The sequence below is a fragment of the Lissotriton vulgaris genome, chromosome 7 (assembly GCF_964263255.1).
Source record: "Lissotriton vulgaris chromosome 7, aLisVul1.2, whole genome shotgun sequence".
NCBI classification, from domain to species: Eukaryota; Metazoa; Chordata; class Amphibia; order Caudata; family Salamandridae; genus Lissotriton; species Lissotriton vulgaris.
In genome coordinates this window covers 1636426298-1636452087 of record NC_141695.1, presented here as the reverse complement: position 1 = coordinate 1636452087, position 25790 = coordinate 1636426298, and the positions used below count along the sequence as shown (strand labels likewise).

The window sequence follows — 25790 nt, the reverse complement described above, 5'->3', positions numbered from 1 at the left end:
CGTAGGGAAACGTCCTGTCTAATCCAGGTTGCTAATGATTCAAGGGAGAGGGAAAACAAGAGGGGCGAGAGCGGACACCCCTGACGTGTCCCCCTCTCGAGGGTAAATGCCTCAGAGACTTTGTTGTTTACGACCACCTGGGTGAGCGGCTCCGAATAGAGGAGTCTCACCCACGAGATGAAGCTTGGGCCGGAAGTCATTTTGCGCAGGACCGCCATCATGTATGGCCATTCAAGGGTATCGAAAGCCATTGTGGCATCGAGCGATACCACCACCGCCACTTCGCGTAACGTATGGCATCTCCCCATCACACCATTGAGGCGACGGAGATTGAGTGCGGTGTTCCGGTGGGGCATAAATCCCGATTGGTCCAGGTGGACTAGAGTAGTGAGGACCGGCTGGAGTCTGTTGGCCAGAACTTTTGCTAGTATCTTGGGTTCCGTATTTAGCAGGGAGATAGGCCTATATGAGGCACAAAACTCCCTGGGTTTCCCTTCTTTAGGAAACGCCACGATCGTGGCTAGGCGTTGATCACGAGGCAGAATCCCCTTGGCTTGCTTTCGTCAAACATTTGCTTCAGATAGGGGCTGATGCCATCAGGTTTGAGCTTGTAGAGCTCAATCGGAAGGCCGTTGGGCCCAAGCGCCTTACCGGGGCGGAGGTCCCTGATAGCTCGTTCCACCTCTGCCGTGGTGAGCGGCGCCTCGAGGATTGCGTTCTACATCGGAAAGGGCCGGCATCCGGAGATCCGCTAGTAATTCAACTGAGTCTTCCTCCGGGCGATCAGACCCCCTGCTATATACTGTTTGGAAATGACGGGCAAATTCAGCGACAATGTCATGCGGTTCAGTGATCGTGGTGCCCGCTGATGTCTGAAGCTCGGTCACAACCTTACTGGCCTGTTGCTTTTTGTCAAGCCAAGCCAGAAGCTTACCCGCCTTATCACCCTGATCATATATCCTGCCCTCACTGGTAGTGGCCATCTTTTTAGCCGCCTCAGTCACAATGGCCTTGTATTCCGCGGCCTTAAGGGACAACCGATGGCACGCTCCAGGTGTGTCCTCTCTGCGCGCCACCTCCTCCAGCCTCCCAAGGTCTGCCTCGACCGTGGCCAACATTGCCTCCCGGTCCTTGCGCTGGCCAGCTATTGCCGAGAGGGCCTCTCCTCTAAGGACGGTTTTAAATGCCTCCCATAGTGTCGCAGCTGATTCCACCAACCCTACATTACTTTTGAAATAACTGTCTATCGAGAGGGTTAGCGCATTTCGGAAGTCCTCATTGCGGAGATACCAAGCGTTAATAGGCGCAATGCTCCCCTCTCGTCTATTCCCGACGGTGAGGGGGGCTATAACCGGTGAATGGTCGGAGATACCCCTTGCAAGGTGTGTGACTGTGCATACCTCAGGGTCGCGGAGTAGGGGGGTAAGAATATAATCAAGTCGGGAGAAAGAGTGATGTGGCCCCGAAAAGAAAGTATATTGTGTGTCCGTTGGGTGTGCCAGACGCCAGACATCTGTGAGGCCAAATGTCTCCAGGAAGTTCCCAAGCCATCTCTGCCCCAGTGGTATGTCCCTGGGTGGGTGCCTGTCCAATGTACCAGAAACTACTGCGTTGAAGTCACCCCCCACGAGTAACTGCCCGCCTGGGAGGGAAAGGAGGAGATTACCCAGGTCAGTGTATGCCTGCGTCTGGAGACCTGGCGGGATATAAGTAGAGACCAGAGTTAACCTGCGTCCCTCCCATTTCCCCGAGACTGCTGCAAAGCGACCCAGCGGATCTGTTTCAGTGTGATCTGGAAGGATGGGGAAAGTACGTCTGAGAAGGATCCCCACACCCCGGGACCCCGAAGTGAAGCCAAAGAGTAGCCACACCTATTCAGGGCGTGGTAGGTGTTTCCTAGTAAGTGTGTCTCCTGTAGCAATACTGCGTCAGGCATGTGGCGTTTCATGAACTGTAACACCATAGTTTGTTTGAGCTTGTCTCCCAGCCCATTTACATTCCAGCTCAGTATCTTGAGGCTCTTGTCCCATTTCTTAGCCATACCCACGTTTCACTGCTGACGCTGTCCCTTGATCTCCTGTGCGCCCCATGACCCTCTCCAAACCATGCAAATGCGACCAAAAAAACAGTTCCCCTCCTTCCCCAACTCCCCACCACCCCCTTCTCTCCCCCAACATGACCTTCTTATAAACAATCAAACAATGAGAGTGCATCTGGTCAAGTCTTCCCCCCCCCCCCCCCCCCCCCACCCCTACTCGCCACGCGTCCTCCCCCCCCACCCCCCTTCTTGAATGCAAACGTACTCATTCCCCTCCCCCAACAGTCCCCTCCACCCTGCTCCCTGCTCCGTAGGTTTCGAACTACCCACAACCCCAATTAGCAGAGCGCCTTTTGCCCTGTCCCGAACCGGGAGTGAGGAAATCCCTTCTCCCGAAAAATTCTGTTAGGGAAACGTGTGCCGCCCCAACTCCAGCCGCCGCATCAGCACATCCCCCTCTCCAGTATGGTACCCTCAGTAGTGGAGCACCCAAAGCATAGCAACAGAGTTAAGTAGTCACTGGGCAAATGGTTGTGCCACCCCCAACCGAGTCAATGTTTACAATCGGTACCAGTACGTTATACATTACAGTTCAGCAAGGCCTGGTTCCATAGCTTCGTCTTCAGCGTGCAGCCGTGTCACGGAGAGCGTCCCATCTCGGACTGGCGGATCTGGAACGCCACGAGCGCTGGCTTTGTACGTCTACTTCCGATTTGTCCGCCTCGGACCCAGGGGATGTGGCCCGATGGTCCCTCCACGAGTCCTGATCTTGACGTGCTTGTTCGGCTGGGGCTGCTGTGTCCAGCCAGTTCTGGAGGAAATGGAGACCTTGATATCAGAACTCATAAATTGTAGCCAGAGTGTGTGCCAAAAATAGACGCTTTATAATTTAGTTTTTTTCAAAATATTCACGAATGTTGAAAATAAATAGGCAGTTCCCATTAGACATACTTTTAGCACTTTTGGTGTTGGTCTAAGAAACATTATTAGGATTATCACTATATGTGCAGATGTTACCATCTTTAACCACAGTATGAAAATAGTTAGACATGTTTACAATTGTGTGTGCAGATTTTAACTGTCACTAATAGAAATGTCAGTAACAGATACTTAACTGTCATAAGTATTTAAGTCAAGAGGTCTGCTGATTATGTAGTTCAAGGGGTGACAGTGTTTCTTTCAGAATGTGACTTTCACATGGGCGGACTTCTGGCTAAGAATATTCTTGTACATTTCTTTCTTTTTGCCACTGTATTATTGTATGTGTGCTCTCTCCTGCTTCCTGAAAAACAAATACAATAAGTTGAATATCAAAAGAATATCCTTTAAAAGTTCAGAATCAGGTTTTTATAGCTATCCTCAGCTTTTCATCCATTTTGGGTTAACTGGTTGAGTTTTGGATAGAGGAACCATATATTCTAATAACTGTCATAATTAGTCAAATAATGATAAGGATACAATGCCGATATTAAGAATCCAGAAACTGGTCATTTTTCCTGACTAATTGGATCACCCTCTTTCGGGTTATCAGCAGTAGCATAAGCAGTTGTCCTGAATCAGCAGTTCATGGTGTGCTGGACTTTACTGGGTAACACATTGCCTGTGGATCAATGCATTTCTTTTTTAGACCGAACCTCATTCAGAAATGTTCACTTTTCTGTTTTGTATTGCTTTCACTAATGCATCCTTCATGCTGCTTACACTAGTAGTTTTATAAACGTGTAATTAATTTATATCCGGCACTTCCACGTATATACGGATTTTGTTTGCATTCTGTCCAGATGACAATGTCTCTGTAATTGATTTTCATGAAGGATTACCACAGCTTTTTAACATTTGGTTTGTGTACACGATTACTATTCCAACTAATATTGATGGAATCGTCAGCAACTAAATTAAGACTTGCTCCATGGAGCCATCCTTTTGGAATACATCAATGACACTGTTTATGTTTGGTGTTGAGGCTCTAAAATCTAGCAATAAATAAATATAATGTGTGATATTTTTAATAGTATAGGTCGTTTCTGAAGCAATTGATATTTCTTTGTAATCTACATTCGAAAGCTATGGCAAAAAACTCCCCCTTGTTCTCTCCCTCCACCACTCGTATATCCCACATCTCTACATTACTGCTTTGACGAGGTGTGGGACTGGTTAGAAGCCAGGCAGCATCAGAAATCACACTGAAAATCTAGCATCATAGCAGCAGCTCATGAGGAAGTGAAGTCATTTGCTGACACCAAAGCCTTTGTCACTGTAAACAGTTCCTCTCCAGTGGGGAGATATTGGGTCATGCATATAGCGCGAATAATGCAAAGTTAAGATCAATATCGAGGGAACACCTTAGTCTGTATTTGGTGCAAATTAGGTTTTTAAATATGTTTCAGCCTTATTTACTTTGCTTATGTTGTGGCAATCCTTCTGATCATGAACCTAGTTAACAACAAACCCTAAAGCAGCTTTTATATTTTTATGCACATTGCATATGCTTCAAGTGAAATTTACCAACGTCCGTTGCAAATCAAATTTGAAAATTTGAGTCCGCACACTCAAATTGCGGGTCCTCTCTTCGCAGATTGCAGCAGGTGGGCCGAGCACACAACCCATAAAATTAGTCCAGGTGCCACAGACTACAGCCTTCATTCCTGCTACTCAGCCCACAATTGTAAGTATACATGACTATCATTGAATCTTTTAATATGTTGCATTTTGGTCTGCCTCTTAAACAGATAAGAATGCACTACTGCCAAATCTCACTTTGCAATGTAACAAAAGTCGATTGTAACGTAGCCTAGCATCTTTAGTCAACATTTGCATGTTCATTTTATATCTCTGCAGTCTTGCCTACGTAAATTTCTACAGTCACTCTGAGGACTTCCATCATCTGGAGACAGACCACTTCTTTCCTCAACATAAAATGTTAGTCTGTAACGTCTAAGGTCATCTGAGGCATCACTTAATAAGTAGGTCACACGAATCGAAACCTTTGAAACCGTTAATAAAAACAAAAAAAGTGCAATCACATATGTTCTTTACAGCACAGCCTCCTGCACTGTGCTACATTCTAGGGTGACCCCTCTGTGGTTTCATTTCTCCCAGCAAAACAGACATTTCAGATCTTGCCTGTTCGTTAGTATTCTTCTCTTGTTCCGAGTTTGAGCTTTTCTTTCTGATTGGAAGGCACAGGGGCTGAGGAATTATGTTGGTGTATGTTAGATTACCACAATTTAGCAGTTTTGCATTTCACGCTTTTTGAATTTGCGCCAAGCCGGAGGATGTGTTGCTGGTGCGTAGCTTGAAATGTTTTTTTTTTACACTGGATTTCACTTTCGTGGATGCCTTTCAGGCTTTTGGGACCTTTTACAATTGCTCAGCCATTTTCTGTGGAAAGTTATTTTCAGTAGTCTTAGTGCAGTACCATCTTTAGCATTTCAACAAGAAGAAAGATGCACCTTTCGATCTGTGGAACAGCACTTTGGCTTTAGTTCAGTGAGCCATACCCAGTCTCTGTGTGTGAATAGGTTTCCTGCAGCTGTTTAATCTTCCAGCTTCCCTTCTTCACCGCAAAGTTAGGGTTTGCAAATCAGTAATTGACAGCTGCATTAAAGCTGCTACTGTTACACCATTCGGGACTGATGTTCTGTTTCCATCCTCAGAATGATAAGGGACTTTAATCCGATCCAACTCTGCACCCAGCGTTTAACTCATTAGAGAATCATCTGCCTGCGCTAATAAAGGGTAGACAAATCTGGTCCTTTAATTGACTTTTTTTTTAGCTTACCTAGCACGCTCCTAATTGAATTTTTGATGTATGTACTAGCACTGTTGGTGTTTGAGCATGAGTGTTGTTGCCTTGGTACATTAGATCTTAACAGCATGATACCACTTTTAAATTCTTAAACAAGTTCGCTCAATTGGAATTTATAAACAATGAATTGCGAATTGAGAGATTCATCATCACCACTGAGTGTATTGTAAATATGGTTATAGTGCCAACCACAACAAAATAACTAAATATGTTAATTCATCTACTGTCTAACAACAAGAAAAGGTGGGGGAGGGTCTAGGGGGCAATATTTAGAGACCGGTTGTACTCCATACCCCTAAATACAAACTTGACTGACTGAAAGGAGAACAACGGTCTACTGAATGTGACAGAAATGACCTATGTTGGAGCAACTACAGTTCACCAGTTTTACATAACTTGTCCAATCCCAGGCTTGAGTATGGTTTCCATCAGCCCACCCATTTGGCGGAACTTCGTCATCTGGAGTACCAGTCTACTAACAGTGTGGGACCTCCCACACTGTTCGTAGGCGACGAGGTACCGACGGAGAGAGCGGGGCCTTGACCGCCGAGCAGTTGCCGGGTGAGGTGAGGCTTACCCCCACAGAAAGCTGGGGATGATGAAGTAACTTTGGAACTACACACACATGGGATTCATGTCTGGTAGGGTGGTAAATAACCACTGATCCATTGTCTTCTGTTGAATATATTATTTTCGTTCTCACATGAACATTTGCATTTGCAGTAGCGCACATAACTTATTAGGTCCTGAAGAAAGCCGGGTCAATGACCCACTCGGCTGAAACATGTTGACCCCACTTCTAGCCAAAAGATAGTCATAATTTTTCCAAACTATCAGGCGGTTTTTATTGTATGGCAATAGGACAATCCTTAATAAACATATTTTTTGTCCTCCTAGTCATTTTTATCTCACTTGCACTTATCACCTGCATTGCACTCCACTGGTCCTTACATACCTTGAGTAAAATAGAGGCTGAGTCATCTAGAGGTCTAGTACTTTTGTATATTAGCCTTTGTACTACCTTGGCTATATTTGACCCCTCTCCCCTGGTTCTCCAGATGACGAAGTTCCGCCAAATGGGTGGGCTGATGGAAACCATACTCAAGCCTGGGATTGGACAAGTTATGTAAAACTGGTCAACTGTAGTTTCTCCAACATAGGTAATTTCTGTCATATTCAGTAGACCGTTGTTCTCCTTTCAGTCAGTCAAATTCATCTATTGTGACTTACTGTGAACTGCAAGTCCCAGAGTGCATCGGAACTGGGCTCACAAACTAACACTATAAAGGGTGAAAACAAAGAGAGACTCACGTAACCGTGACAAAGACAATTTCTTGGTCGAAACGTTTGGTGGTGGTAACTATGTTTTAATAAAAGCTTTCTTAAACCACACGACTTCTGGAGTGCTGTGAAATATTTGTGTGTTTTTTTCCACAATTATTCACAAATATGGAAAATATACCACATGTCCTAATGGGTTTTATCATCTTAACATCGGTTTCCAAGCCATTCGGAGCATTCCATTATCAGGGCCACTGGGATTATGCAGCAATTGAGAACCAAATTATGTGGTGGAATTATCTAAATTATACGGCAAGAAAAAGCAAATTCTTCGGCGAACTATCTGGTGGTATTATTTTGAGCCATTTGAGCTAGAAATGCAATTTTCTTTGAGCCCTGCAAACCCCGCAGTAAATTTTGGGGCAAGTGTGGTGAATCCCTAATTATGCAGTAACTATCACAGACAAGAGTCTCATAAGTCCATTAGCCCATAAATGGTGGAACTTGTGGGCCTAAATTGGGGCATTGCCTTTAGCTTGCAGATTCCTTACTGGCGTTGCAAACTGTGAAATGTGTGGACGCATAGTGGGTCTCATTCCATAGTTTGTAGACTCTTCTCAGACTTTGAGGACTGCCCTCATCATTTGATGAGTTGTGATCGTCACACTTGATTTAATGTCCACAACTAGCAACACTTATGACAGGTGTTTAAAATAAAATAAAAATGGGGGGTTTCCTCATAAAATTGTTGGTTTAGAAATGTTCTTGGGCCAGACTGTAGTTTAGAGAGTGCATTCCTAGAGGATTGGAACGTTTTGAATACTTTTTAGAAGTGTGGTAACATGGCACCGCCTAGCAAAGAGTCTCCTCTAAAGTCTGCAGATATTTGGGCATGTTACATAGCATTGTAGGGTTTATTTGGCTGAAACTTTATATATTCTCCTTCCCTATTAAACAGTGCCTATTGGAGAACTGAAAAGGCCTAGTTTTAGAGGAGTGAGAACACTTAGAGGGCCCTAGCATTGTCAACATTGGTGGGGGGTTGCGGGGTGGGGTTGCACACTGCCTCTTATCCCAGAACAGTTCACCTCATTGCATTCTGGTAAATGAGGTATGCGTACTTCAAAAGTTGCTGTAGTTTTTCACCAAAGTTGGTGCAGGAGCCAACTGTGCTGGCATGTGAGGCAATGTGTGCCCAACCCCCTTCTTATCAACCCCTTCCAACTCACTCAGTCAAACCTATGTATTCATTGTTGACTCATTAAAAAAAAAACATGTCCAGTATCTAGACATTTTTCTCTCAATTTATTAATGCTATCTTAATGTGATGCATCCATTTTTCAGCATATTCATGATTGAATTTTGCTAGGTTCGTTCGTTATGCTAACAATGTTAGCTTGCTTTAAAGAGCTACTTCTGCCATTCAGAAGTATGTGTACTGAAGCTGCAGTTTTCAGGATTTTAATTATGTATGCTTTAGTCATTAATCTTGAGATTTCCTTCAACTATATCAGGTAGCCATACTTCTATGATTTAAAAGATGCCCTTCGTATTAATAATACGAGTGCAAGCTAGGTTCACATAAAATCCTTAATCGCAAAAAAATATTGAATGATCTAACCAGTGCTTCGGTGTGACATGTAAGCTGCCTCCAGCTGGTGAAAGCACATGCAAAACCAGAAAATATGCTCTTGAGAAGGTTTTATAGCTAGTGAGGAAATAAGCCTCGGTTTGACTCTGATAGATCAATGTATGCCTTGCATCCCTTAGCCCTCTATTGTGTATTAGCCTTAAAATAGCCTATCTTAGTCTGGGATGCGCTTTAAACTTGCCTTTGGCAGTGGCAATGAGGGGCCACAGAAGAAATCTTTTAATAAGGCATATCATAAAAGAGCAACTTTATCCTGGTAGGACACGCCTAAGTTGCCTGCGATGACAAATCCAAATGTTTTCACCAATTCAGAAAATGTGTTTGTGGTGGGAGCAAAAGTAGTGCTCTCAATTCATTCTTGATCCATTGAATGAATTGGGCAGGTGTTTATGAATGAAGATCACAGTTTTCATCTTGAAGCCTTTAAGCTTAAGGATACTCCTTCCTATCAAATCCTAGAAACACTTTTACCAGACAAATTGAGTGAGTTGAAAATGCCAGCTACATAGAATGTATGTCATAACAAGTGGGAATAGAAGGTCTAAGGATTCCAGAGCTATATCTGTTTTCACAAAATTTCATGAACACGGAGGAAACATACTCAAAAACTCTGGACCGTTAGAGTTTTGAAATTGAACAGTTTTTAGGAGAGAGAGTATGTTTCCATTTTTGTATACGTATTGTTTTAAGGTTGAATCCTGTAATCATTAATGCAAATTGCCACTCAAATGATAAGGTCGCTCCAGTTTTAGAAAAAACGGAATTTTATTGGTGCAGATTCGAACATTGACAGCCGACACGTGTTTCGCCCTCTGTGGCGATTTGCGCCAGGGCTTTCTCAAGGCTAATTTCAATTTTGTTTGTGCGTTCTGTTAGGTTCTCAAATTTGCATCATTATGAATGTGCGACAAGCAAGTTTCTTCAGTATTTCAATTTGGAGGTAAATCTCCTGTGATCTAACGTGTATCCACGAAGGTGCCGTATGTGGCAAGAAAGTCCCGTTGCCACACAGAATGTATGTGCTTCAGAAACGGAAGAGGACTCAAGCAGATCTCTATGACCTAGAATCCTTACTTTTACCTTGGTGCCATTATGATTTAGGTTTTTCAAATCTCTAGTAAACCCTCTTTAAGCTTGCAAATGTTTTCAAAGTTGTTGGTGAGTATTCATCTGCAAATGGATGAATTCCATGAAAAGGCTTTAAATAACCGCGTTAGTAACCTGTAACTCTTGGCTCAGTTTGGCTAGAACTTAACTAAAGCACTGTTTTTTCTGGACAGTCCTTGAAACCATATGTTCGAGGCATATGAGCTGCAGATTACACACTGTGCATAGTTGCCACCTAGTGTTGGGTCCGGATGTTTGCAGTTTGTTTTTGTTCTAGAAAGTCTTTGGAAGTCACAGGATAGGTGACTCTTCCTTTGGATCATACTGCGCATGGGCATCGGCTCCATCCCCAGATTGTTTTTTTCCCGCCACCGGGCTCGGATGTGTGTCCAGCGCTCCGTGTTGGAACCGATTTCCTTCGGCGTGCAATCCTCACCAGCTTCAACGTTATTGTTTCGAATGCGTTTCCAGTCGACGCTACTCTTCAACTCCGACGTCTTCGATTCCGGTCGTCAACGAAGGCCTTCGGACCTACTTAGGCCTCAACTTCCAGCTCATGGAAAGGACGCCATTTAAAAAGTGTCCTCTATGTAGGTCGAAGTTTCCCCACACAGACCTACATGACCTACATGAGGTGTGTAACCTGTGCCTCTCACTGGAGCACGAGGCCAAAGACTATTCCGCTTGTGCCTCGTTCCGCTTCAAGAAGACGATCTGGGACCGAAGAGCTAGGAGAACAATGGCTCGTTAATCAGCTCCGATTCCAGACGACATCTTCCAAGAGGGTGTCGACGTCTCAGAACCACATCAAGGCGTCGACAGCAACTCCGAGGCCGAAGATTCCGAAGTCAAGGACATCACTCGGCACAAAGGGTCGCAAGTAAGATCGTCGACCCCCACCCTTCCTTGACACATTCAAAAAAGGCTTTGGTCACACCCTCACCCTCGGGCTCAAGTGCACACTGAGACACTGCTTCCAATGCCCTGCCCTCGAGCTTGGCTAAGAAGCCCACTAAGCCTTCCGGTGGCTCGGGCCCGAGTCTGCCTGCCTACGGTGCCGGCGCACATCTACCGGCACTGAATAAGACACCATTGTCGGCATCGAAACAATCTGCGCCGAAGCCTAGTGTTAGCTCCTCGTCACCGAAACCACACTCTGGCCCAAGCAAACCCGCTTCGGAGTTGAAAAAATCATCGGATTCGAAAAACCCATCAGAGCCGAAAAAAATCATCAGATCCGAGAAAATCATCGGAGCCGAAAAAGTCTCATAATTTCCCGGCTAAAGCCACTGCCAAACAACAAGCTTCAAAGCCAAAAGAAGCTCACAGCTCGTGCCGAAAAAGCCCTCCGCACCAAAGGATCTGCCTCCCACAGAGGACTTATTTCATCCAGACCCTGCACAAAAGACTCTGGTTAAAGACCCAACCACTGGTCGACTAACTCTTAGTTAAAATAAACGACCACTGGACACACCTACACCTGCTCCTCATCCAAAGAAGGACATTGCTATCTCTCCTCTAAGGATTCCTTCTCCTCCATCACTGTCTACACTACACCTTCTCCCATACCAATTGATGACAACAGGGATGATAGCTCTGATGACACAGGGGGTGGTGCAGATAGTGAGCCACCATATCAGTCTATTCCTCTGGGCATGGTGGCCCAAGAGCGTAGGCATTTCCCCCTCCCCCAAGCAGGAAGTGAAGACCTTAGGGGTTTGGATGGATGCATCCCTCAACTTCCAGACTCAAACTAAAAAGGTGACTGAACCTGCTTTGGGCTGGTCCGAGGACTCAAACCCATTGTGGGCTTCTTTGATGCCCCTACAAGGAAGATTATTATTCAGGCCTTGATTATGTCTAGACTTGATTACACCAGCTCACTGTATCCGGGAGCGAACAAGACAGAAATACATAGGCTACAGAGAGTTCAGAATGCAGCTGCAAGATCTCTCCTCGGACTGCGCAGAGCCTGCTCAGTGACAAACGCTAATCGCCATCTCCACTGGCTGCCTGTGGCTAGGCGGATTGAGTTAAAGGCTCTCTGTATAGCTTTTAAAGTCCTGAAATTTGCCTCTCCTAATATTCTGACCGACCTGCTTCTATCCTATGTTCCCTCCCGCCAACTCCGTTCCATGGAACAACACCTGGTGGTGGTTCCCCGGGTTAGGAGAGTTCGCCCCGGAGGTCGTTCTTTTCGGAAAAGAGAGGCCATCCTTTGGAACACGGTGCCTCCCCACATTCGTAAGCTTAATAATTACCTAGAATTTAGGAAAGCCATAAAATCCTTCTCTTTCCCACTCCGTAGGCCTCCCTGGGGTCCTCCCTGATCTTGTTCTCATTGCTGTCAGCGCCGGGAAGCCTCTTATATTTATTATAAAATCCACTAACATAACATAACATCCACTCTGTTTACTTTTAAATCAAACCTAAGCTCTGCCAGAGTCTAAATTAAGATCTTTGCACAATGCCTGTCAGCTTTCTGACTTGGGAACACCAGAACCTTCCATGGTACTCTTTCATAGTCGTCCTGAAGTTTCTGTAACCCCTTACCTGACTAACTATAGCTGATGTTGTATTGCCATTCCGTGGTTGAGGCAAAGGACTATCTTAATGGCTGGGCTGAGGACTGTGCATGAGTGGATAAAGTCACTAGTGAGTAAAACAAGTGGAATTGGGATGATAAGATGACTGAATGGATTTTAGAGTTGAGGATGTTTGTAAAGACATTGCTGTCCCTACGCATAACAGGCCACCCTATAGGGAGACGGAAAGTTGAAATAAGTTCACACCACTTCAAGAAGCTTGTCTCAAGTAAAAGATGGGCACCTAGAAATAAAGACTGCTCCGTTAGACATGATATTGATGGATAAATATGCATATTGACATTTCTTTTTACTTGTGCTGTAATCCCTGAAAGATCTGTGGATCTCATTGTAAGCTATTGTCATGAGGCTTTCCTAAAATAAAGAAGAAAAGAAGTATGGTTGAAGATCCTATTATGGTCCGTTTTGGTTGCACAAGCTCTTGTCCAAGAATTCCCTTCCAATAAAACTGAGGGATACACATGTTTATATGCAGTTTGCTATAAACTTGAGAAACCTTGACTGTTGGGTGATAACATTGTGCTCTTCGTTCAGAAAGAGGTGCCATTTGAACTTTGGGAATGTGCATTCTCAAGCCATATTGACATTGTGCTGGTCTGCTTTCAGATTGTAGTGCCTTGAATACAAACTGGCTGTGTGGACTATTCATCTAATGTAAATTAGAGGTAACAGCTTTACAAGTCGTGACTCACCCAGGAATTTAGCTACTATTATAACATCTTTTTTTCCTCCCCAACATATTTTATTGTTTTTATGTAGCACATCAAGGCCGAACCAGCTTGTACATGAATATAGAATTAAGAGTAAAATGGGGCGTGATGATACCAGAAATATAAGCTATTCAGTCTTGCTCTGAGCCTGGAAACTTTTACTTCAAAGTGGAAATCAGCTAGGGTTAAACCCATTCTTAAAAAGCCGACAGCAGATCCCAAAGAATTAGCAAATGTTAGACCTATCTCACTGCTCCCTTACCTCTGAAAAGTTATAGAAACTCTGGTAAAGGCCCAACTTAAAGCTGTTTTGGATAGCCATTCTTTGCTTGATCCCTCACAGTCGGGTTTTCGAGCTTCTTCAGCACGAAAACGACACTGGTGGAAATCTTAGCCTTTCTTTGGATGGGCACTCAGCAATGCTAATATTTTTAGATCTCTCTGTACCATCTAACACCTGCTCCCAATTAAAAGATTGGGGGAGATAGGTGTTGATGGAAAAGTTTTGGGGTGGTTGAAGAACTTTCTGAGTGAGAGCACACATATGGTGCGGTGTTAGAAATGGTGTTTCAGGTCAGCTAGGGTACGCACCTTAACCAGGCAGAACCCACAACTAATGGCGGGACGAGCAAATTACACACCAGAATAACCTGTGCACACCCCCTAGTAGCTTGCCACAGAGCAGTCAGGCTTATCCCCAGAGGCAATGTGTAAAGCATTGGAGCAACACACACCAGTAACACAATGAATACACCACAAAAAGAAGCTCCACGCAAAATTATATATAATATATTGTACATAAAACATAGACAATAATTGAAATAAAGCATAAATGCTGTGCATATCATGTAATCACTGACATACTACTGGTTATCCTGGTAATACAACGCAAAATAACATCAATGCTGTATTAAAGCATGGAAAGTAGGGGGTAGGAAGTAAAAAACACATGAATCAGGAAATTAATGTAAGTATTATAACTTGATTTGGAGGCAAAGAATATGTATCGCCAGAAACACTTAAATCGCACAATCTCACCAGAAACATATAGTGTGAAGCGCCCCTGCACTCCTATTAAACATTATGTGGTCGTTTAGTGTCCCCACACAGGTCACAGAAGAATTTGCGCTCCTATTATGGGCAATACAGTCATTTTATAGTATCCACAAGTTCAGGACCCCCTCAAGGGTCTTACCCAGTCCTGCTATCGCAACGACAACCATGCACCTCCCAAGGTAAGTGCCAAAATGGGGGGGCACCTACTGCCTACTAATGCGGGGAAACCTCGTTCCTCGCGTGTCTCAGCAACAAGGCAGCTGCCTATGAGCATGTAAGCCGCCAGTGAAGAAACGCGGTGCTGTGGTACCTCCTCACTGTATGTTCTCATGCTAGGAGGGCCTGTGCGTCTTCCACAGCCGCGCAGATATCAGTGATGCTGTAGGCAGAACTTGGCTATCCAGAGGGGTGTACCCTCGTTTTTCCCAGGGTTGCTGGGCAACGTTTTTGTGATCCAGAGCAGAGCTTTCTTCTGCGGTGGGTCACACACCGGAGGGTGACTGTAATCGACATACGGTGCGGCTCGTGGACCCCGTGCACACAACTATGCAGTGTGAGTTACAAGCAGGACGCGCTGATCCCTTCCGTTCGTCAAAACTACTCCTCCCTACCGGAACGCAACGGAGCAAAGTAGGGACCATTCCTGTCCGTTTTTGACTTGATTTGCCCACCCCTTGCTCACTCTGAGGCTTGGTGATGGACTCCGGTGTATGAAGCAAATAAACACACCAGTCCTCCGGCCTCTCAAAGCACTGACCATGCACTAGGCTGGCCAGAAATGCAGTGCTCAATGCACATTTATTCTGAGATAAAGAGCAGCCCACAGAGCTCCCGATGTTCTGAGTTGAAGGACACGGCAACACCGAGCAGAGCCAAGTTGCAGAAATTGGATCCTCCAGGACCCAGGCTTCCTAAATGAGCAGTGTTGGAGGACGGGGGGAGTGCAGCCAACCAGCCCCTGGATAACAACTGCGGGCTCTCCTGCAGGCCAGCATGCAGAAACAAGTTAAAGAGTGGCAGTCCCACCTGCAGCTCAACACACAGCAAGCAGCAGGCAAACACAGCAAAGCTGTTGGTAAAGTGGCAGCCCTTCCTGGTACCACAGCAGTTCCTCCTGACAATGTGCAGGGTGTATAGCCAGCAGCGTCTGGTTAAAAGTCCCACGCAGTCTCTAAAATTATGTGGTCAGAGCCCCTGTACTTATACTCCAAAATGTCTTTGTTCAAGAGGTGACTTCAAAAGAAACCTTTGAAGGGCACAACACTCCCTTTCAATCCCAGCCCTGGCTCCATACATCAGTAAGGTGGTAAATCAGCCCTTTGTGTGAGGGCTGGACACAGCCTATACAAATGTAAGTGCGCCTGCCACCCATGCACCCGCCACCCACTCTCCGAGCCCAGGAAGACTATCAGTATGCAGATGGATGCAAATGTCTCTCGTGCACTGACGGCTGGTGGTGTGTGTGCCTGGTGGAAGCGTGCACTGACGGCTGGTGGTGTGTGTGCCTGGCGGAAGCATGCACTGACGCTGGTGGTGTGTGTGCCTGTTGGAAACGTGCACTGACGGCTGGTAGTGTGTGTGCCTGGTGAAAGTGTGCACTTACGTCTGGTGGTGTGTGTGCCTGGTGGATGTGAGCACCTGGTGGATGTGAGCACAGACGTCTGGTGGTACGTGTGCCTGGTGGAAGCTTGCACTGACGGCTGGTGGTATGTGTGCCTGATGGAAGCGTAAACTGATGGCTGGCGGTGTGTGTGCCTGGTGGAAGCGTGCACTGTTGGCTGGTGGTGTGTGTGTGTGTGTGTGTGTGTGCGCCTGGTGGAAGCGTGCACTGACTGGTGGTGGTGTGTGTGCCTGGTGGAAGCGTGCACTGTCGGCTGGTGGTGTGTGTGCCTGGTGGTAGTGTGCACTGACGGCTGATGGTGTGTGTGCCTGGTGGAAGCGTGCCCTGGTGGCTGGTGGTGTGTGTGCCTGCTGGAAGCGTGCACTGACGGCTGGTGGTGTGTGTGCTTGGTGAAAGCGTGCACTGACGACTGATGGGTGTGTGCCTGGTGGAAGTAGGAGCATTCACAGTGATAGAAGACAAATTAAACTGACGAAGAGGAGAGGGAGGAGGTGGAGAAGGGGGGGTGCGAGCAGAGGAGCATGATTCACAGCTAGAAGACACAAAGTAAGCTGACCAGGAGGGAGGGGGAAAAGGGAGAGGGGTAGTGCAAGCGGAGGAGCCTGATTACAGCAGTTTGGGCTGGACTGTTCCCATGAGGCACAGGGTCAGACTGATTTGCATATAGCCATGTCTGAACTGGGGTGGCAGAGTGGGCTAAAGAACGGTGATGGATTAAACCCAGATCTTTTGACTGGATGTGAGTGTTTGATTGGTTCAGATGCTCCGTCCATTACCAACCCCTTTTGTACTGATTACAGCAATAAAAGCACAGATGGCAGCTGTGCACATGCACAAGCTCGTGAACGCAAGCTGTAGGCCAGCAAAAGCCTCTGGTGGCAATTTTAAAAACCACTTACTAAATGTCTTGAAGAGACAGCGTAACCTAAAAAGGGGTCCTTGTTTAAACTCCTCTGTTTGGTTCATATATCCCTGCGTGGTAGTGGGCCTCTGTCTGCAGGGCAAACTGCAGTTCGATTCCGCAACTCAGTGTCTCATATCCAGTGGGAAACTTTCATTATATCCTTGGCGCATCCACACTACCAGGTATGGGGGCTTCTCATTTAAATACTTGGCCCCCCATCACTGGTAGATCTATGTGCATGCTCTGATTAGAAACAGTTTTTAAAAAAAATCTCAACTCATCGCTTTATCAGTCTTCACTAGATTTAGGTATGTATCTTAATACTCCAGCCCCAGGACCTGTAGAGCTGCAGTAGTGCCAAGAGACCCTACCCCAGATGATGCATCACACTTAATAAGCAACTTAAACCTACCAAAACCTCACCTTGTGTTTCAGTGTTGTATTGAACATTGAGCAACCATCCCATCAAAACCAATAAAAACTCTTTAAGGATTATATAAGCCCACACCAATTAATATTTATTTGATATCAGTTAATCTTCCCTTGGTAGAAATCCTCTCTGACCTTCTGCTAATCACAATTACATGTAGCATGAACATCCTGGCACCATCAAAACTAACTGCTCAGCACCCTAAACCTTGTTAATCTAAATAAATACAAAACGTAAAGAAACCTGAAAAATGATGGCTGTGGTTGCAAGATCCAAAAGGCCGTGCCAACTTAAGTCAAAAGACCTTTTTGGATAGACTTATGTTAGTGTTACCTATGAGCAGTTACAACTTTTCTCAAAGGATCTTCCGTCTTTTTCACTAGAAATTTCCTATTTAGATGTGGCTCTTGCCAGGTTTAGAATCTGAGGCCGGAGACCTTACACAAGCTTCTCTTCTAAGGATTATTTTCTATAGTGCGCATGGGTGTAAGAGAACAATTAATTACAGCATTGCACTAATACCTTATGTCTCAGACCTAAATTGTGAGCACCCAACATGGCTGAGGTCAGACATTGCTTTACTCCACTTCATACACTGCCTATCCCCAGTTTTGGCAATGTGCCAACTAATGATAAAGAAATCAAACTACTACAGTAGTAATCTATAGGGTCGTTGACAAAGAATATCATAACCTATTATTAAACATTGTAGCCTCTATCAAACCTCCTACATTTAGGACGGTTTCATCCATTACACATTTTATAAAAGAATCTGATGGCTGCTAGACACCTTTATCCTGAATACTGTAAGTTCCTTCTTGTCTTTAGAAGAATTGCCTTCCCTACTTCCCAATACCCTTTCTGAAAAGAAATGTCATCGGAGACTTTTGACAAATCCATTATTGCTAGGATAAAAAGCAATAAGGTCAGCAAAAAGTGTGTCCTGAAACACATCTCTACATACAAACTTCAGTGAAACAATTGATTTTCCATGGAGAAATGTGGTGCAAAAAAAGACGTACCCTGAATGGCATGTTGTTCCCTTTCTTGATGGTACCTACCAGTTAGCTCAGTTAGGACTTTAATTCACTTTTGAAACTGTCAACCATGACACCTGGCATAGCGGACTGGCTAAATGCCTAGGATGTTGCAGATCAGTACTGAGATGGTTCTCATCCTTCCTGTTGAGCAGAGTCTAGTTCATACAGATAGAATCTTCCACATCCATGGCTTTTCACCCGCTAGAGTACGGTCTTAAATGTCATGATCACCCACTGTCGTAAAGCTTCAGAGAAACTTCTAGGAACGGTGTTCTTTTGAGCCGACCATTCATTTTGTAGAGAGTTTTTTAACTTTACATTAAACAATCAGACATATACGATATATAAACTAATTTGTTTATTGTTGAGATATCATAGTAGAAACAGTCTTAGTCTAATTGTTTTAAATCACCATTACATGTAATCTGCAGCCACCATGAGCCAACATTGCATCAGCCAGCATGTACTTTGCAGCAAAAAATGACACTTCTTCAGGGCTTTAACTTCCTTTCTGATTTATAAACACTATAGGGACATCAGTTGTAAATGTGTCTGCTACCAACAAGATTAAAAAACTAGTGGACTGCCAAGAATCTGGATTCCTCAAATACTGTCAACTCCAGTATCACAATTAGCATGGTCTTGTTCCTTAAACCATTCAATCTGTTTTGTTTCCAAATTCTTAAATAGTAGCACTTCAATGCCCAAATCAAAAGCTAAAATGGTCTGCAGCTGTGCAGGCTCCCAAGTATCCGATTGGCAATCAGGTAGATGCCACTCTGATACTTGGGAGCCCCGCACGGCTGTAGACCGTTTTTGCTTTTCATCGGATTTAATTGGAAGGAGAGAATTAGAGTCCTACTAGTGAAGAAGACAGAAACTAAACAGATTGTATGGTTGTGAAAACAAGACTACACTAATTGTGATATTGCCTTAATCTAATACAATATTTGGATCAATTACTATACATCAATCTGCTAAAAAAAGAAGCAATAATTCAGTCTATTACTTTTAGAATCTGATAGAGACTACTAGCTGCAGATTCCTTAACGTAGAATTATCCCCAGGCGTGAGACTCGATCCAGAAAACTTTTTGCCACAGCATCCCTGTGCTCCAGAGGGACGGCATCACGTGACTCCGCCCAGGCGTCGTCCGCGTATGTGACGTCAGCGAGGTCACATAAGTCCCACCACGGCGCGCCTACGTCAGTTTTTTCCGTTTCCGCGTGCAACGCGGGTCGGGATCGTGCTCCGGGCCTGTTCAGACAGTTCCCTTTCGCTATTGTGTGTGTATGGGAACAGTGTGCGAATGCCTTCGGGCTTTAATACGTGCTAGTCTTGTGGACGCCTGATGTCTGCAACGGATCCTCACCTCATCTGCATGTGGTGTTTGGGGCAACACCACAACTACACTGATTGCGAGATGTGCCAGCAGATGAAACCGAAGTCCCAACGGGAGCGCCGGATGAAACTTCTCTCAGCTCCCATGTCCAGGTCAGCATCGTCACCTCGCCTGGCCCCTGCGGAAGGTTCTCGAAACCGCTGCCTCCGTCTTCGACATCGTCCTTCTCCCAGGCTGCAAGAGCGTTGCTCACCGATCGGTAAGTGTTGCAGTTTGTCCCCGAAGGCCAGTTCCCGGTCTGTTGGGGCGCGGACTCTCCGCGTGTGGTGCGGCCCTGCGTGTCGTCCCCCTATCCGCCTTTTCCCGGTGTGGGGGTGACTAGAGCCCAGATGGAGATATATGCGGGGGCTTTGCAGGCCTCGATGGCCTCTCCTCCTTCCCCTCCTGGGACATCAGCGGATCCCTTGCAGTGTGCGGGGCGTCACCGGCGGCTCCGGCCCCGACGCCGACTGGTTCAGATCCAGGTTTGGAGGATGTGGTGCCGTTTGGGTGCGGCCCTTCGGTCCCTCCTTTGGACCACAGTGCCTCTGCTTCTCCTCACACTCCCGCGGCAGTCCTTGTGGTGTCACAGGAGGTCGCCGTCCCCGGGACAGGCGCTGGCCTCGTCCTAGGCCGAGGTGACGCCGCTTCGGTGCCGGCGGCTGCTGGCCCTGGCGGCGCCACGGGCTGGTGGAGGGCCCTTCTCGTCTTGTCACAGGCTGCCGTGACAGGGGATCCTTGTCCTTCCCCTGGTCCCTCTCGCCCCCTCCACGCAGGCGGCTGCCTCGTCGAAGGTCAGGTAGATGCCTTTCTGGCCCCCGTTCCCTTGCCGCCCCGGCCCCACCCCAGCCCCGGTCTCCTGCGCCGAGCGCTGTGGCAGAGGTCGTTCCGGCGTCTCCCCTGGCGTCGGGCGACGATGTCCTGCCTCAGATTGCAGACTCTACAGCGCCAGGCCGACGTCGGGCCTTTGACTCATCCTCTGACGCCTCTTTCACAGAGGTTCAATGCTTGCTGGTGTCATCCTCGCCGGAAACGAGCCAACGCATTGTGACTTTTTCCCAGATGTCGTCTATGGACGGCCCCTCGCCGTCTCCGCTGCCGCAGTTTCTGCCAGAGGAGCCGCAGGTCTCCCACTCCTCTGTCCCCCTCCCTACTTTCCCGTCCTGGCCCTTCCTTCCTCCGGTTGGCTCGGGGAATGGCCGCCTTAGCTTGCAGCCGTCGCCTACCAAGGAGCTGCTTTCCCCTCTGCTGGGCCCTACGGAGGCAGGTGCAGCCTTCGTTTGCGCTGTTTCCACGGCTGTGGGAATTTTGTGCATTATTGATCCAGCTGCCCATTTCCCGCCGATCATCTTCTGGAGGTTCTCTATCAGGGCTCTGAGGGTAGGGAGCTGCTGCTTCCCTTCGAGGGTTCGCTCTATTCTTCTCTTTTGGGGACTTGGGGCCGTCCCGCTACCGGGGACCCAGTGCCCGCACAACTCCTGCACTGCCACCATCCGGCGCCGCATGATCCAGTGTGTCTTTCCATTCACCACTCTACCAGAGGCTCCCTTTTGCAGAATGCCTTTCCCTCTCTGGCGCCGCTGTTGTCTCCCCTTCACGGAAGGCACGCTGGCTGGACTCCTGGGGGTGAAATTTGTTCGCCTTAACCATTGCTGCTCTGCGGGCCCTTAACACTCTGTGTGTTTTGGCTAGGCCCACTTCTTGCTTGTGGGACTCGGCGGAGTCCCTTATGTCTGCCGCTTCTCAGGAGGGTGCCTGTGTTGATTTGAGGCACCATGTGCTGGATGGCCGGGAGCTGGCGGCGTTTATTCTCCTCTCCGCTCTGGACATCTTGGAGGTGCTGGATCATGCCCTGGCTTCTTCGGTTGCACTTCGTCACCATGCCTGGCTTCGGGACAGCGTGTTCCCGGAGAACGTTCGGGAATGGCTGGTGGACCTTCCTTTCGATGACTCTCTGTTGTTTCACGCCCCTGTCGACTCTGCCATTCGGAGATTCTTGGCGGGCTTCGGCCGCCTCCTCCTCCTCCTCCTTCTCCCCCTCAGTGACCAGTGAGTTGATCTGTTTTTGGGAGATGTTCTTCTGTTGGGGCGGATCGCCCCATTTGTGTGGTCGGTCTGCTTCATGTACATTCGAGTCCTCCTTGTTGGGACTGTGGTTCTGTTGGCTGCTGGCCTGCCCTGCTTGACTGTGCAATTTTGCTTTGGGTTTCTACACAATGTTGGCCCTGAGACTAGCCCTTCTGTTTTTTCTCTTTGGCTGCTTGACAAGCCTTCTGCTGGTTTTTCCGCAGGTATTTTCTGTTGTCCTCTGCTGCAGAAGTTTTTCCTAAGAGGTTCCCATGTCTTTGGACGTAACATGCCCTATGTGGGGCAGTGGGAGCTGTGCTCGCATTCGGGCCTCTGTTCTCCGTGGCGTTAAGGTATTTTGCAAATGCAATTCTCTTGCTGATGGCTTGGGTTGTGCCTGGGGTGTCCTTTTCCGGGGTCACTGAGCTGTTCGCCTGGCCTGGCCTGCTGTCTGCGCCTGGCGTCTTGGCTCTGTCTGGTTCCACTTCTTTTTGGGCTGTGGGTGCGGACTCCTCCCTGGCGCATATCCGGACCCTTCTTGCCTTCTTGCTCTCTGTCTTCGGCTGACGTCTGGCTTGCCCTGAGTGTATCTTTCCGTGGTGCTCTCGGCGTCTGGCTGTACTTGCCGGTGCTGGCCTACTGTTTTACTGCACTATTGTGGCTTCTTGGCGCTTTCGTGGGACAGTCATCCTTGCCTTGTCCGCTTCTTCCAGTGGGCTCTGCATTCAGTCTACCTCTCCTCCCTGGGGATGAGATGGTTCTTGTGTTATTGTCCCCCTTTAAGGGCGCAGTCTGTCCCTGCAGAGCGTTGGATGGTTCTTCCTGGGTGACCTTGGGCTTCCCTGGCTTCCTGCTTGTTGCTGGTGGCGCCGTTCTGTCTGATCTATTGCCTTCTCGCTGTGATAGGTTCGGCGGCCCTCTTGTCTGGGTGTATTACCGATGGGGGGGGGGCTTGCCTTTGCTCTTCCTCTTCTCCTTGGAGTCTCTCAGTTGCTCTTCACCCTCGTTGCTCCTCCTATTGTCTTGGCCTTGAGTGGAGGTTCTGTTGCTTTGTATGGGCGTGGGGTGCCTTGGCCTCCTTTCGCCTTGCCCTTTTTTCCTCTGCTGAGTGAGGACGGGCTACCTCTTTCTTGTCTTTTCGTATCCCCTCTGGGGTCGGTGATCCTCCTAAGTGTTGGGGTTCCCCTTGTCTGGTAGGGACGGGGCTCTTCAGCCTGTCCGCTTGAACCGTCCCCTGTGGGACTCTGTTATGTTCAGGCGGGTGGGGTCCTCTTGCATACCCTACTCCTCTCTGGGTATTGCTAGGGTATCTATTCTATGTTGAGGAATCTGCGGCTAGTAGTCTCTATCAGATGTATGGGTTGATTACCTTTGGTAACGATGTATCTGGTAGAGACGATTAGCTTTCGCAGCAAAATCAGGGGCCAGAGTACCCGTGAAGGTGTCTTCGACGCCGAAGCTAGCGTTGGTGGTCCCTGGCCCACGGCCACGACAACTGACAGAAGAAGAGCGTCAAGAAGTTTTCATCGACGCCAACACGGGCAGACTCTCTCTCCTCAAGAGTAAGATCACCCCTGAACCACAATTAGAGCCTTACAAGATTCCACTCAAAAGAAAGATGGACTCTGCTGGTGCCTCTGCCCTTATGGAGCCCGTATCACCACAGGCTCAAGAACTTTCACCCACTCATTCCCATGTCGAGGAAGGTGACGGCAACGACGAGGATGAGTATAGCTACCCCGTCTACTCGGACCCAGAGGTTGTGACTGAACCATGGTCTGCAGGTGGCGATCCTGGGGACCCGCATTCAGGGCAGGAGCCTCAGCTTTTCTCAGCCAAAACTTCCCCAACAGAGGACTCTGCGGCTTTCAATGCCCTCATTGAGAGGGTGGCAGCCAATCACGACGTCGATCTCCATGCTGACCCAGTGGACGTCGACTTCCTCTTCGACACCTTTTCGGTCTCTGAAAAAACTGTAAAAACTCTGCCGATGCTGAAAGGGGTGTTGAAACATGCGTCTGAGGTGTTCAAAGAGCCCACCCGGGCAAGAGTCATCAACCCACAAATCGACAAGAAGTACAAGGCAGCGCCCACCGATCCTACTTATATCAAAGGACAGTTGCCTCTGGATTCCCTGGTTGTCTCCAATGCACGCAAGCGAGCCAACTCACAGACTACGGGTGATGCTCCTCCCCCAGACAAGGAATCAAAAGTCTTTGAGGCTTCTGGGAAGAGGGTGGCGGCGCAGGCAGCCAACATATGGCGCATATCCAACACACAGGCGCTACTAGCGCGTTATGACAGGGCACACTATGATACTCTAGAGACCCTTTTACAGCACTTACCCGATCAATATAAAGAAGCGGCAGAGATGTTGATACAGGAGGGGAAGCTTTTCACCAATGCTTCCATTAAGTGCGCTCTGGACGTGGCTGACACCGCCTCGCGAGCGATTAACACTAGCGTTCTGCTTCGTAGACATGCATGGCTAAGGATATCTGGGTTCAAGCCGGACATTCAGACTACCATCTTAAACCAGACGGTCAACCCACACCACCTGTTTGGCCCCGAGGTTGATACCACCCTCGAGAAGATGAAAAAGGACACCGACACTACGAAGTCTATGGGTGCCTTGCAATCCCAGCAGTTTCGGGGTGGGTCCTTTCGTCGCTCCAATACTAGAGGCACCTCAAGGGGTCAACTTTCACAGTCAACGCAATTCTACAAAAGCAACACCCAAACTTCTTATACCAACAAAGGTTGGGGTGGATACCGTGGCAACAACGTCAAAGGCAGAGGGCGTGGGAACAACAGCTCCAGGTCCTCCACCGCCAACAAACAGTGACGCCTTGTCACTGCCCCCCGACCACGCAACACCGGTTGGGGGGAGACTCCAGCAGTTCCTGCCCATGTGGAAGTCCATCACCACGGACAGGTGGGTCAGAACACTTATCCATTACGGTTATTGTCTGAAGCTCACATCCACTCCACCCAACATACCCCCAAAAAACCGTCCTATGTCCGGCGAGCACTTGCACTTATTGCAGCAAGAAGTCAACGTCATGCTGCAAAAAGGGGCAATAGAGCTTGTGCCCTTGCAGGAAAGAGGTGCAGGAGTTTACTCCCTGTACTTTCTGATTCCAAAGAAGGACGGATCCCTCAGGCCCATTCTAGACCTCAGGCCACTCAATTCTTACATCCTCTCGGAGCATTTCCAAATGCTCACGCTGCAGCAGGTTCTTCCACTGCTTCAACAAAGGGACTACCTGGCAACTCTGGATCTAAAGGATGCGTACTTCCACATTCCACTACATCCTTCACACCGAAAATACCTCAGATTCACCATACAAAACCAACACTACCAGTTCAAGGTTTTGCCTTTTGGGGTCACCACGGCACCCAGGGTTTTCACAAAGTGCCTAGCAACGGTGGTGGCGCATCTCAGACGTCAAAACATTCACGTCTACCCCTATCTGGACGACTGGCTTATTCAAGCGAAGTCGGCCCAGCAGTGTGCCGACCACATGTCCCAAACCATTCACCTTCTGCACGATCTGGGGTTCTCACTGAATTACCCGAAGTCCCATCTCCAGCCCGCTCACATACGGCAGTATCTGGGTGCGACCATAAACACTCTGGTGGCTACAGCACAGCCGAATTCAGTGAGGATCAACAGCATTCAATCGCTGATCCAAAAATTCAGACCTCAACACTCGCTTCCAGCAAGAGTGTTCATGCAGTTGATAGGCATGATGGCCTCCTGCATCTCCATTGTTCCGCACGCGAGACTACATATGCGTCCGCTTCAGGAGTGCTTAGCACGTCAGTGGACGAAGGCTCACAACCAGTTGAAAGACCTAGTGTTGGTGAGCGGTCGGGCATACAACTCTCTGCATTGGTGGAATCCACAAAACCTTTGCAAGGGCCGACCGTTTCAAGAGCCTGTGCCACAGATTATCCTGACAACGGACGCTTCTCTTCAGGGATGGGGAGCGCATGTACTCCAATACACGGTGCAGGGACTATGGACGCACCAGCAAGGGAAGATGCACATCAATGTTCTGGAACTGATGGCGATCTTCATGGCCTT

At 47.7% G+C, this 25790-nt stretch overlaps 1 protein-coding gene across 4 annotated transcripts in view; it reads left to right on the top strand.

The window, feature by feature from the left end:
* Nucleotides 1-25790, top strand: part of ZMYND8 (zinc finger MYND-type containing 8) — a 417579-nt gene that overhangs the window by 380721 nt on the left and 11068 nt on the right. For all 4 annotated transcript variants that reach the window (XM_086932602.1, XM_086932601.1, XM_086932600.1 and 1 more), the window contains one exon: nt 4614-4703. In XM_086932602.1, coding sequence (XP_086788728.1) covers nt 4614-4703 — 90 coding nt within the window. The remainder of the gene's footprint in view (nt 1-4613; nt 4704-25790) is intronic.